The sequence below is a fragment of the Siniperca chuatsi genome, linkage group LG3, assembly GCF_020085105.1.
Source record: "Siniperca chuatsi isolate FFG_IHB_CAS linkage group LG3, ASM2008510v1, whole genome shotgun sequence".
In the NCBI taxonomy this organism is placed as follows: domain Eukaryota; kingdom Metazoa; phylum Chordata; class Actinopteri; order Centrarchiformes; family Sinipercidae; genus Siniperca; species Siniperca chuatsi.
Window position 1 is genome coordinate 7931343 of NC_058044.1, and position 13054 is coordinate 7944396.

The 13054-nt window shown below is 41.5% G+C and overlaps 2 protein-coding genes across 13 annotated transcripts in view; one reads left to right on the top strand and one right to left on the bottom strand.

Moving 5' to 3' along the window:
* The window catches only part of myo15ab (myosin XVAb), a 50113-nt gene extending 43086 nt beyond the window's left edge, over positions 1-7027 (bottom strand). For 5 of the 6 annotated variants that reach the window (XM_044190176.1, XM_044190178.1, XM_044190174.1 and 2 more), the window contains exons 1-4: positions 6890-7027; positions 6731-6797; positions 3881-4018; positions 1124-3761 (exon numbers count right to left, since the gene is read on the bottom strand). In XM_044190176.1, coding sequence (XP_044046111.1) covers positions 1124-3712 — 2589 coding nt within the window. In that variant the 5' untranslated portion in view covers positions 3713-3761; positions 3881-4018; positions 6731-6797; positions 6890-7027. The remainder of the gene's footprint in view (positions 1-1123; positions 3762-3880; positions 4019-6730; positions 6798-6889) is intronic. The other variant, XM_044190177.1, reaches the window with a different exon arrangement.
* The window catches only part of grin2ab (glutamate receptor, ionotropic, N-methyl D-aspartate 2A, b), a 108627-nt gene continuing 102470 nt past the window's right edge, over positions 6898-13054 (top strand). The window contains exons 1-3 of one of the 7 annotated variants that reach the window (XM_044190184.1): positions 6898-7031; positions 7495-7709; positions 9546-9646. In XM_044190184.1, coding sequence (XP_044046119.1) covers positions 6997-7031; positions 7495-7709; positions 9546-9646 — 351 coding nt within the window. In that variant the 5' untranslated portion in view covers positions 6898-6996. Of the gene's footprint in view, positions 7083-7479; positions 7710-9545; positions 9647-13054 lie in introns of those variants that run through there. The other 6 variants (XM_044190183.1, XM_044190181.1, XM_044190182.1 and 3 more) reach the window with 6 other exon arrangements.

Consider the following 13054-nt stretch of genomic DNA (forward strand, 5'->3'; position numbering starts at 1 on the left):
GGGTAGTAAATGGGGTAGCAGTGCTGAAAATAGTATTAAGGTTGTAGTGACAGTTTAGATAAGAATACTACTGTACACCTTATGGAAAATAAGTTTTGTAAATTGGCACATCTGTTCAACAATTAAATGTTACCATATATCAAGGACACATGTCACTGTTGTTCTTGGGAAGTGTGCATTTTTCAAAATGCACCTAAATTTAACATATTCTACAAAAACCAGTATTGTGAAAACTGCAATAAGTAACCCCCCAACGCCGCCAATCCACCCCAACATGTGCCTCTAACTATTATTACATTGCTGGTCATAAACAAATAGCATTAGGTTAGAAAAAGACTTACTTAGTAGTTGACTACCCTAGTCAAGCATTGGTTGTTTCAAGCAACCGACTAAAAGTTTCAAGCCCCCAATTGTCACACTCTCCCCAGGTACTGGCCTGAACAAACCAGCTGAGGGTCACAAGCAATCACCTCACATGTTGCACCTGGCTAGTAATTGGTCGCTGCAGTGAGCTGGATGTCAGTGGTGTTGTGTCAAAAATAAATTAAAAGACATATTCAGTGCCAATAGGAATTTGACTACTACTGTGTTTTACTAACCTTTTTGTTTATAACAAGCAATGTAATAATATGTCACTTGTTATAGATAAGTGGTTGGGAAAAACAGCTTAATAGTTTAATATTAGCTGCTGATGGCAAGAATCTCACCAAGCAAATATGGAGGTGTTTGCTGTTTCAACACTTCTAATCTGCAGGAGTAGCCACTGATTGGTTGTTGAGTAGCCAAAAATATTCCAACTTAATTATATCATAGAAATCAATTTTTTTATTCACTCCAGTACAAAAAAATCACTCATTGTCCTGCGCTATATTTTTAGATTTCACTACTTGAAAGCTAACAATGTGGCAGAACATTTTTTAGTTGTTAGAAATGCTTTGGCTGTCCCTCTAGGCTGGGTTGACTTAAAAAAAAATACAGTGGGAATTTTTGTTGCATTTTCACATGTTCACCCCACATTACTACAGGAATCAGGTTGAAAGTTGTTAAAGTTGCCCTTCTGTGACCCTCTAGCACTAAAGAGTATGGTTATACAAAATCAATGACACAACAGAGTTAGAATTACCTGTGGTGAAATAATTTGTGGAGACACCATCTGTCGCTGTGCCAACATCATCTGCTCTTGTGGTGACATAATTTGTTGTGACATCATCTGCTGCTGTGGTGACATCATTTCCTGGGGCATTATCTGTTGCTGTGGTAACATCATTTGTTGCTGTGGTGACATAATCTGTGATGGCATCATACTCTGTTCTTGTTGTAACATCATCTGCTGCTGTGGTGACATCATTTGTTGCTGTGGTGACATCATCTGTTGCTGCGGTGACATTATTTGCGGGGGCATCATCATTTGTTCTTGTTGCAACATCATCTGCTGCTGTGGTGACATCATCTGTTGCTGCGGTGACATTATCTGCGTGGGCATCATCATTTGTTCTTGAGGGGGCAACATAGTTTGTTGTTGAGAAAACACCATCATTTGTTCTTGAGGAGACATCATTATTTGTTGTTGTGGTGACATTCCCATTTGCTGCTGTAATGACATCATGTCACCAAGTTGACCTGGTGCAAGAGGAATCTGGTCTTCATACTGGATTTCTGACATGTCTTCAAATTCTGGATCTGGTGGCAAAGTAGGTGGAGGGGGAAGGCGTACATCTAGGTGCTCTTTCCCAAATAGGCGCACTTGAGGTCTAGGAACTCTAAATGTCATCTCCCCTCCTTGAATTCCACCGGTATCATCCCCATATTGATCCAACTGGTCTGCATACTGGTCTCCATATAGGCCCTGTACCTGATCCATCCCTTGCCCTCCAAAGCCAAAGACCTGCTGGCCTCCTGGTGGGAATCCGATGGCCTGCAGTGAGCTGTAGTCTTGGTAGGGCATGCCAGCATCACTATAACTAAGTTGATAGTCTGGTGGAAATCCCCCTTGCATTCCCATCGTTGCTGCATAAGGGTTCTCATAATAACCTGCCTGTCCGTTGTCATAGTAACCCCCTTGTCCATCACCGTAGTAAACTCCTTGACCATTTTCATCATAATAAACCTGAGCCTGAGGGTCAAGGAATCCATCTACCTCTTCTCCATATATATTATGGTCGTCACCCATTAGTGCATAGTAGTCCAGACCCTCGTCACCATACATTGCGATTGCCTGTTGTTGCTGGTAACCATAGTTATCAGCTTCCTGGTTGTTATAGTAGCCTTGGGCAGAGGAATAAGCATCATAGTAGTCCCCCATGCCCTCATTGTAAAGACCCCCTTCATAATATTCTGCATTTGGATCATAGAGTCCTTCTTCCTCATAGTAACCCAGGACTTGATAGTCTGCTCCCCCTGCTCCATTGTCATAGTAACCAAACTGACCCTGGTTTCCATATGCTGCAGTTGCCTCGTCTCCATAACCACCATAACCATCATCATAGCCTCCATAACCTTTCTGGCGGACTGAATGTTGCCGGTCGTATCCATAAGCCTCCTCCCCATGCTCATAACCATCATTATGGTAACCATGGAAATAACCTCTGGAGCTGGATTGTCGCCTATGTGCTCTATGTCCTCGCATTTTAGTGGACAGGAAGCGTTTGGTCAACCAGTTAGTTGCTGCTGCAACCTTACCCAGCAACACACTTCTGTTCTTGAAGTCGTCAGCAGACCCATCACCATTCTTTTTTCTAAATAAGCCTTTGAAGAAGCCCCCCTTCTTCTCATTTGATTCTTTCCCTCCTCCCAGACGAAGCAGCATATAGGTTGGCTTCTTCCCACCATTTGCTGCCTCCTTCTCTTTGGCCTCTTTCTCCTTTTTCCTCTTTTTGCTGGCTTTAAACCTCATCATGAATCGAGAAGTGTTCTTCAGGATGGACTTGCGGCGTTTCTTCTTAGCAAGGCGGTTCTTTCTCTTCCCCAACCCCAGGAACAAACGAGATGTACTTTTCAGCTTCTTCCTGCTGTTCCTGCGCCTCTTGAAGCCAGAAAACTTCATGAACATCCTGGACATGTTCTTCAGACCTTTCTTTGGGATTTCCTTTATTGGAAGCGGAGGAACTTCCTCTTTCTTTTTGGCTTTTTTCTTCTTTGCATCAGCATCCGATTTCCCTCCTTTATGGTGGTGGCCATCTTTAGATTTCTTCTTGGATTTCCCGTAATCCTCTTCATACTCATCATCCTCCTCTTCTTCGTCTTCATCCTCCTCGTCATCTTCTTCTGAGTAGTCCCCACGTCTAGACTTCCCCCCTTTCTTTCCCTTAGCCCCCTTGCCTCCTCGCCCCTTCCCTCTCCTGTCATCTTCTGAGTCTTCTTCCTCATCATATTCTTCTTCTTCACTTAACTCTTCATCCTCTTCCTCATCACTCAGGAGCTCTTCCTCTTCCTCCTCGGACTCCACTTTCTTACCTTTTCCTTTGTCTTTTCCTTTCTTTCCATTATCTTTCCCCTTGGGTGGCTCCTCCTTTCCCTTCTTCCCCACTTTCTTATCATCCTTCCCCCCTTTCTTATCATCCTTTCCACTTTTCTTATCATCCTTGCTGGGTTTCTTGTCATCTTTTCCTCCCTTTTTGTCATCCTTCCCTTTCTTTTCCTCCTCTTTCTTTTTCTCTGGTTCAGGTTTTCCACCCTTCTTTGCATCCTTCTTGGGGTCTTTCTTTCCGGGCATTTTGACAAGTGGCTAGGAGCACACCATGCCCTCTCTTCAGGATGTAATGCTGTAAACATTGAAACAAACAAATATCACATGGAAGGCAATACAGTAATATAAATAATATATTAATATATGTATTTTATGTTTGTGATGTAACATAGAAAATATGATCAGGAGTCTGACCTTTAAAAGATTCCTTGGTTTAGATATGCCTAGTTAACTTTGTGCTGGCACTATATGCAAGTTCAGTATCTGTGTGAGGACAGGTCCACCTGGCCAAAGCAGTTGTACACTGCCCAAATCTGGTCCCCATGAAGGCTCCTGTCCAGACATACGTAGCTAAATGTCAGCAATCTTTTACCCGACACATACACAGACACATGTAAACACTAGCATACACACAATAAAACCAAATAGTTCAAAGTAAACTCTGATCTTCATTTCACTGCCCCATTCAGGAACTGTGTTAAAATGTATTTACCAAGATTATTAAGTCAGTGCTAATGTCTTAGCACCGCATACTGTTTAATACACTTCAGTGATGTCTCACACCCCACCCATCTTGCTGCCAAATGATCTCCAACCCTACTCTGGATCTCCAACCCCTGCTCAGCGTTCCTCAACCGTAAGCTCTCTAAGCCCTATCTTGCTATTTGTGCACACCACCCAGAGATTTCCTGTTTCTACCAAGAAATCTCTAATCTGAGAGAGCTCTGACCTCTATATAAAGTTATACAACCCCTATCAAAAGATTGCCAATCTCTACCCATCAATGTCCAGCTCTACTGTAGGCAATGCCAAAGGGTTCAATTGATCAGGGCTCTAAACACCTTCTATAAATCTAATTCTGCTGTATTATCAAGCTTAACCTCACTGTGAACTCTTCCAAAAGTTTTACTGTGTTGGTTTTACTAATTTCCACACAGTATGATCCCTGCGGCATATGCTTTCTATGAAAATGCATACAAACATTAAAAACACACAAACAAAACATACAGCTGTTACTCCAGCTCAAGCTCTACCCTCTCTATGGTCCAGCTTTTATCTTGAAGAATTGTAGTAAAATACAAACTCTTATGGCAGTGTCACCACACTCATTCATCAAGACAGCTTTCCATCATAGTCACCTCCACATTCAATGACAACCAGTACAGAAGAGCAAGTGTGGTGGGCTCCAGAATCTCTGCAGTCTTCAAATTTGTTGCGTTCTTGCAGTAGATCTCTTCTTTAGCGGTTAAAAAAAGAAAAAGCCAAAAACTCCAGGACAGAAGTCTTTAGGTCACACTCAGCTTCTTCCTCTGACCTACTCAGTCCTCTGTTGCTCACTACAACACATTCCCTCACTCAACACAGCACTCTGTTCACACTGCCTTCCTCAGAGTGTGTGACAGCTAGTGTGTGTATGAGTAAGCGTGTGTGTTGGGGAGAAAGAGAGAAGGGCAGATGGTTTGCCTGTTTGTGTGTATGTGTGTGCGTTTGCATGTGCGTATATATGTGTATGTGTTCGCGTGCATTTGAGGAGTTCCTTGTGGCGGGTCATAGAAGGAGTCTTAATTTGTCATCTGGCTCTACAGGTGAAACTCGAGAGCTCTGGGCAGCTGAGGGGGCGGGGCATAAATAATACAAAAGGTCGAGAGAGAAAGAGAGAGAGAGAGAAAGAAAGAGAGACAGACATGGAATGCAGAAGATAAGCCTGACTGGCAGTAAGATGTCATCAAATCTGCAAATATCCAATAATTAACTACCTCTTATTTCTGTATCATTCTGTTCATCATCATTATGTATCATTATTCTGTACATATGAGAGAAGTCATATAGACACACCTTTATGCTATCTGACCTTAAATCTACTGCTCCTCTTTTTCCAGAGTAACATAGACTGTCAGGTGTGTGTGTATGTGTGTGTATTAGTGAAGATGCAATGCAGGCAGCCACCAACCTACTTCCACATACGTAACAGCAGGAGAAGGAGCGGAGGCAGGAGAAACACCCACTTGTTTGATATGTGACGTCTTCGCTCTAGGTATCAATAACAGACTCTCTCAAACACACACACACACACACAGCCAGTGAAGGATCGGTGACAGGGCTGTGATTATTAGTGCCATCAACCAAATTATTCCTCTTCCAGAGGGAAGGGGTCGGATTGCCAGATCTGTCCTGTTACAGGGTATGGGTGTTGGGTTGCCAGATCCTGATCTTTTGGTCTTGGTGTGTAAGTCTATCTGATCATTACCAACCAGCAAAGAGCATATGTGTGTGTGCATATGTGCACAGTGTGTTTATGCAGAGTTATGTCTTTGAGTGGGTGCACATGTGCATTAAAAAGACGGAAAGCGTGATGAAAGAGTATTTTTTCCTGGATTTCCCACGGTTAGTCTCTAACCGTACATCTGCCTTTGAAGCAGAATGAAAAGACTTTATCAAACATGAAAAGCTCTGAGTTGCAGCCAGTCTCCCTCTTCCCAAAGCAATCGCTGCTGGCAGGTGGTCCTCCATCTTTTGATAGAATTTGTAGAGAAGAGAGAAAACAGAGAAACTGGGATATATGCCCGGGAGAGAAAAGCAGACTTATGACAGAGGTGGACTTGATGAGGCTCATCAAGAGCATTCAGGCCCTGAGGGGGAGCAGTAGACCATATTTGTCACTTTACACACACACATCCCACACACACACACACACACACACACACACACACACACACACACACACACACACACACAGTAATCTGCTGCTATCTAGTGGACCAGCATTACACCTGCAGCACTCCTTATAGTTTGGAGTTGGTTGGATCAGGTAAGTTTACAGGCCTGCAGCAAGTGTAAAGCTTGCACAACACAATGCAATTACCCAACCATTTTGCATTGTTTTTCATGATTTAATATAGTCTTGTAATGAGTGGCAAGGAGATATATCAGGTAGTCTAAATCCAGGAGAAACGTTTATCATGCAGGAGAGAAGTAGATTAACCAAAGTGTGCAGGCAAACGGATAGACTGTACAGTTTATGTGTGGACGCACCCAGAGACCTACCTTTCTTCCGGCACACCCAACATGCATCACGTCACTGGAGCTCCGTAGTCACGTTTCCCCATCCTCTCTGTTCCCCAGGAAAAATAGAAAACACCAAAAATTAAAACAAATCCCGTTCAATTAAAAAAAAAAATCTTAACCATTCACACAGTTCCTCACCTCTGCTGCTGCTCTGGCGGGGCTCAGAGCTGCAGGGGTCGGTCAGTAGAGAGGAAAAGTGTGCCACCGGGAACGGAGGATGAATATTTAACGACCGCTATTCTTCGATGGCCGGCCGGGGGCTTGAGTTCCACACACTCCGGTGAGAGCTGATGAGCACCGCGGGTGGGCAGTGTCGGTCATACACACTGATGTACGTAGTGGTAAATAAACAAGATGGGTAAACGTAAGGCAAATTAAAGTAATTAATTAATTACACGTAAATATTTATATGTTTTAGCCTTACAAACTCTGCCCTCCTCGGCTAACGGTTGAATGATATAGCCTAGCTTAAGTTGGTAGTTAACGTTAGCAAAGTTAAAGAACAGAGGTAGCCATAACTTGGCGTTATTTTGCGGGGGGAAAAGTTGGCTTTCCCTCCACTACTGACTTGTCCGGAGGTTTAGTGTATAGCTAAGGTTAGGGCTTTAGATATGTAACATTTCCTCTCACCCGGACTGAACACGATGGGAAAGTGTGTCATGAGATGGCTCAAGGGGTAAACCGAGCATAACAAATGAAGGAGAGAGCTACAACACTAAAATGTACAGTTACCGTCTCCACAGGAGCAGTCCTTCTGTTGCCCGCCAGATGGACCCGCCTGACAGCAAACAAACAGCAGAGAGCCACAAACTGCTGCATCTCCACTGGATTCACTCCATAACCCAGATGACCTTGCCGTCTCCCCCAACATCACCGGCTGGTCGCCCGTATCAAAAACAGGTTTTGGCTTTGATATTCAACCAACTGTGGAGAGCCACGATGCAAGACCTCGCTGTGTGTGGGTTTTTTTTTTTTTTTTAGAAAAATAAGCCTTTGGCTACGTTTGAGCTATTTTTAGAGCTGTTCCTGAAACAGTGACTTACCTAGACTTCAACCAATAGGCACATTTGTAGTGTTTTGGGTACATTTCATATACTGTGTTATGGCCTGCACTCTGCAGCTGGCAGCCGAAGTCTTGGTCAGTGGAGTGCAGGCAGATCTCCAGCCTGCCAGCTTGTTTTCTAACCAAAACCAGGGCACTGCTAACATGTTTTGCCCACAAACAGCAACGTGATCAATTAGTAGGCTACTTAAAAAGTTGTTTGAAAACAACTACTGATGTGCATTAAATAATCCAAAACTTTAGGCCTATCTCTCTTTTAGTCAATTAGAATAATTAGTGGTTCCCAATCTGCAGGTCAAGACTTCCTGAAGAGGTTGCAAGATAAATCTAAAGGGGTTGTAAGAAGATTAACAGAATAGGAAAGCAAAAAACACGTGTCTGCTCAGAAACTTATTTTTCTGACTTTCCTCTAATTGTTTTTTTTTCCCCTTGTAAATTACTAATTCATTTTACTTCTTCACTCTAAAAAAAACAAGGGGAAAAATCTGTCACAGTCCATTAAATGTATGTGACCTGTGACACGGGGTAGCAAGGCATGACTTCATTTTAAGGGGTGATAAGCCAAAAAGGTTGAGAACATCTTGATTAGATGAATGATAGCAGAGGGTATAACTTCTTTCTTTCTCTATGGTTCTGTTGTGTTTTTATAGAGCTACAGGGTGGTAGCTATTATTAATTTTTTTTTTTTTTTGAAGGCAGTGTTGCAACCAGGAGTTGCTGCTAGAAACTGTACTTGCTTAGGGCCCTGAAACAGTAAATATCTATAATGCTTGGCATGTCCCAGGGCCCCTGTCCAACTCTGGGCTCGGTGAATCATTCAAGGAAAGTAATGGCTTCATCCTGCAGGCACAAGCTACTCTTTTTGAATAACATATACAGCGAAACCTTGTTTCAGGAAGGTGGTGATGTTTCTGCAGGAAAAATGTTGCAATGTTGCAAAAAAAATATGTCAAGCTAGACCTGCATTGTTATTTGAGAAAAGAAATATCAGAGAAGAGAAATGTCAGAGATAATTGAAACGAAGAGATAAAATGTAAGTAGCCTATACTTTAAAATGAACAGATGAAAAACAAAAATGCAAATACTAGTGAGGTGAGGCTTACTGCTTCTGAGTTTGAAATGGATGCAGTCGTGAGGTTTCCCACTACCAGACTCTGCTGGTCGGACAGCAGGCAGCAGATCAGTGAGCGGATCGCTAACATTAGTTTTTTTCCTGAAGGAATCAGCTGAGTCTGGAGCTGGAACAGCTGCTCCGAGACACTCGGTCTCTGCAGCAGGTCAGAGGGTGACTGTAGAAAGCTCCCACTGGGACAGAGAGACCTGTGCATGTGTGTCTTTGTCTGTGTGTTTAAGAGAGCAAGAGAGAGGAAATACACATGTGTAGATAGATAGATAGATAGATAGATAGATAGATAGATAGATAGATAGAGAAACAGAGTGTTGGAAAAACAGAAAAGCAGTAGGGTACATCCATCCACATCCACTTAATGGAGGCTCCACCTGGATAGGCTGGATCGTGGAGGATAGCAGGGCTGCCGGAGTAGCGAGGGCCCTGCTGTGTGTCCATCAGTTTCAAATAATCCCTGCTGCTGCTGAAGTGTCCTTGAGTCACATGCTGAACCCCTGCCTGTTCAGAGACACACCTGACTGCTGTTGCACTCAAAACTACAGTGAATGTGTTCCTGTCACTCACAAAAATGCTACTTTTGTGCATCTGTCTTTTATCCACAGTCCAGATTATGCCAACCAAACAGCTCAGCAATGGTACAAGCATGGACCCAACCTGCAGAATCCACAGTCACCACACCCACCCCAGGATGGATATAGTAAGGGTGTGTGTTCCTATGTTTGTTTGTCTGCGTGTGTGTGTGTTTGTGAGAGAGGGGTGAGTAAGGGCTTGTTGACAATGATAAATAGTCAGAACCTGCATTTGTGGAATATTAGATAGAATGTCAGAGGAATGTATAGCAGCAGATTGTATTTATGGATGTACGTAATGAATTATAGGAGCCGTACAGGACAGGAATGTAAAATATTTGTGTCAGGGAAAATCAAGCAATGCAGGATATTAATCCAAATATGTACAAGAGACAGCAAAACCCACTTTTGTTAAAAACATGACTTAATTAAAAAAATAAACATTATCGCCACGTGTGGACCTATGGAAAAATATTTTTATACTCTTCTTTGCTAGTCTAGTACTATACACCTCCACTATAAATTTAGTAAATAGCATACAGCTCATATACAGTACAATACACAAGGAGCACTACACTACCATATATAAAACAAAGCATGTGATAGTCACCTTGCATATACAAAACATAAAAGTATGTTGTATGAAATCTGGTTTGGATTTTGATAGGTAGTATATGGGCAATATGTTGCAGTTATGACATAGCTGCACAAAACATACTAAACTGCCTTAGACAGAACATATCAACATGTGGTAATTAGCATATACAATACTGGTAAGCTACAATCATGTCAGACAAAATGGACATACATTTAATGGGGGCGAGAGAATTTGATCAAATTAATGTGATCAATTATCCCAGCATTTAGCTTATCAGTACAATATTCACTAAAATATTTAAAATCACATAAAAAATTTAAATGTATGCTCTCCACTTTGATTAAAATGGTTACACTGTGTTTTAGTATACCAAAATTCTAAAAAAACAAAAAACATACAGTTATATGGAGAAATGATGATTTACCATATAACCACAATGTCCCTGCTTTGATTTCGGCTGTGGATCTCTGTTGCATGTCATACCCCTCTCTCATTGTTTTTCCTGTCTATGTTGACACTGTTCAACAGTCCAATAAAGATGGAAATGGTAAAACAAACATAAAAAAAAAAATAATAGGATTCATCAACCACAAGCAGAGACAGTTTATAACATAACAAGATCCAATGTACAATGATGCCCATCATCAGCCAATACAAAATATTTTTGTAAATAATTTTTTTTTAATCTGTGCAAACTTCATAGGGCTTCTAATTCACACCAGTAGCTTATTAAAGTGTGGTTGGCTCCAGGGAATAAATTAAGTTATGAGTCATTTTGTCTTGAGCATCAGGAACCTTCAGAGGGGAGGAGAGTACAGTAGATGTAGGGGATGTCCAGTAGCTTTACAGCAACATTAATGTTATATTTATGTGACAATTCAGCTTTGTTTTTTACTGAATGGCAACCTCCCATCACTAGATGATATTTGATTGATTGATTATAGTGTACAGATAAAAATGCAAAGCAGTAATGCAAAGTGGAAATATTTGTCTTCTCTCCAGGTTTTGGAAATAGGCTTTCATTTATAAAAATTCTGTGGTATTTCTCCACAGTCAAAACATTCGTTAGACCAAATCTACCAGGTTGTGAGAGTATTTCTTTAAATTGCTGCTAAACATAATGTTACAGCTTAAAGAATTTAACATCTCTTCCTTCTGGGTGTTTTGAAAACACAACAGACCAAGGATTTCGCTTAGTGCTGCTTTAGATCTACTCCACTCTCGAGTATACGAGAGCAAAGGGGCAACAGAGATGAGATTATCATGCTGTTTTCTGCACAGCAGGTGATTATTTGATCATCAGGAACCACTTGGTTGTGAGATCATGCTTTCACATTGGGATGGTGCTGTGGAATGGAGATAACACAAAAACACAAAAATGGAATTTATATGAAAGCCACTGCATCTCATAAGCCTATTAGATGACACTAAATTACAATTTAAGATCTTTTTAAATAGAGGAAAGTGGGCAGTCCACCCATAGTTGATATTTTCCTATTTAGACACAAAGCAGAGACACGTGGCAGAGGGGACACCTGTGGCCTCAGACTTGGCAGACTTGGATGTTTGACTAATTGTGCTGAAATTTGAGCCATTTATTCATATTATACATAATATGTGGAAGATGTACAGCTGTAATTTATCAAATTGCTTTCTCTTGCTCTGCATATTGATGCCTTGTGAGCAGGCAACTTCTACAAATTTATATTCAGAAGGGCTGACTTCAACAGACCTGCAGTAACTCCACACTCTGCCATTCACACTGTGGAAACATTGAAACTGTATACCTATATGGTCTACAAAGATATTGTATAATCTATTTTTTAAATAGATTGCTTGAAATAAACATGGCATTTTAATAATCTTAACGGGTGATGAATCTTAATGTGAAATTTAACATTTGGCTGAGTTTGGATTATTTTGTATTTAACCTTAACAGCCTGCAGTAAAACAGGAAGGATATAATACTATCCTCCAGTGCTCTTTATAAGCTCCTACTTCACTGTGTAGAAGCCACAAATACCACATGTAGCTAAAAAATTTTGGTTGGAAAAATACCTCAAACAAAAGTGAACCCTTCACAAGAATTTGTTTTATGGTGTCATACATGTTATATTAACTTAAATAATTTATTAGCCATAAGATATTGTAGTCTATAGGCGGTATATGACAACTAAAGGTTAAATAAAGATTGAAAATCAATCCCCCGGAGGAAGTGGAGGACAAGGCGGGGGAGACAGATGACTGGGCTACCTTGCTTAGCCTGCTGTCACCACGACCTGGACCCAGATGAGTGGTGAATGGATAGATGGATGGATGGAAATCAGTACAATAGTACATTCTTAGACTATACTGTACTATATTAGTCTATCATTGTTGGTGTGGTTTCCATGCTCTTTGCCCCTACATTTAGGTCATCACTGTAACGATTCTGGAGAGAGACTTAAGCAAGAAGCAGGATCAGCAGGTAGGAGTAGTAGTACAAAAGCAGGCTTTACTAGTCAAAAGGCAGGATATAGCTCAGCAACAGGTAGGCAGTCAGCGGAGGCAAACAAGACCAGAAGGGACCAGGCAGGCAGCCAAAGTTCCAAAAACTAGCTGGGTTCAAAGTCACTAACACAGGCAAGTAGGTAGATACAGGAAACAAGGCTGCACTAGACATCCTGGAAAATGACTAGAATTACTAGGCATATATACGTATATACTGTGGGGCTGATGGGGTAATGAGGTTCAGGTTATCGGACGGGTGGAAATCAGGTGACTGGAAAAGGTTGGAATACGCGGAAGGCAACAGGGATGGCAGTGTCTAAAATCACAGCAGTACATAAATATACTAATCTACATTACTCTCGCTATTGTTTCCATGCTCTGCCCCCTAAACATCTTAATTTTGGAGCCTCAAAATTTATTTTATTTGGGTTATGTAACAGATCTGGAGTGAGAC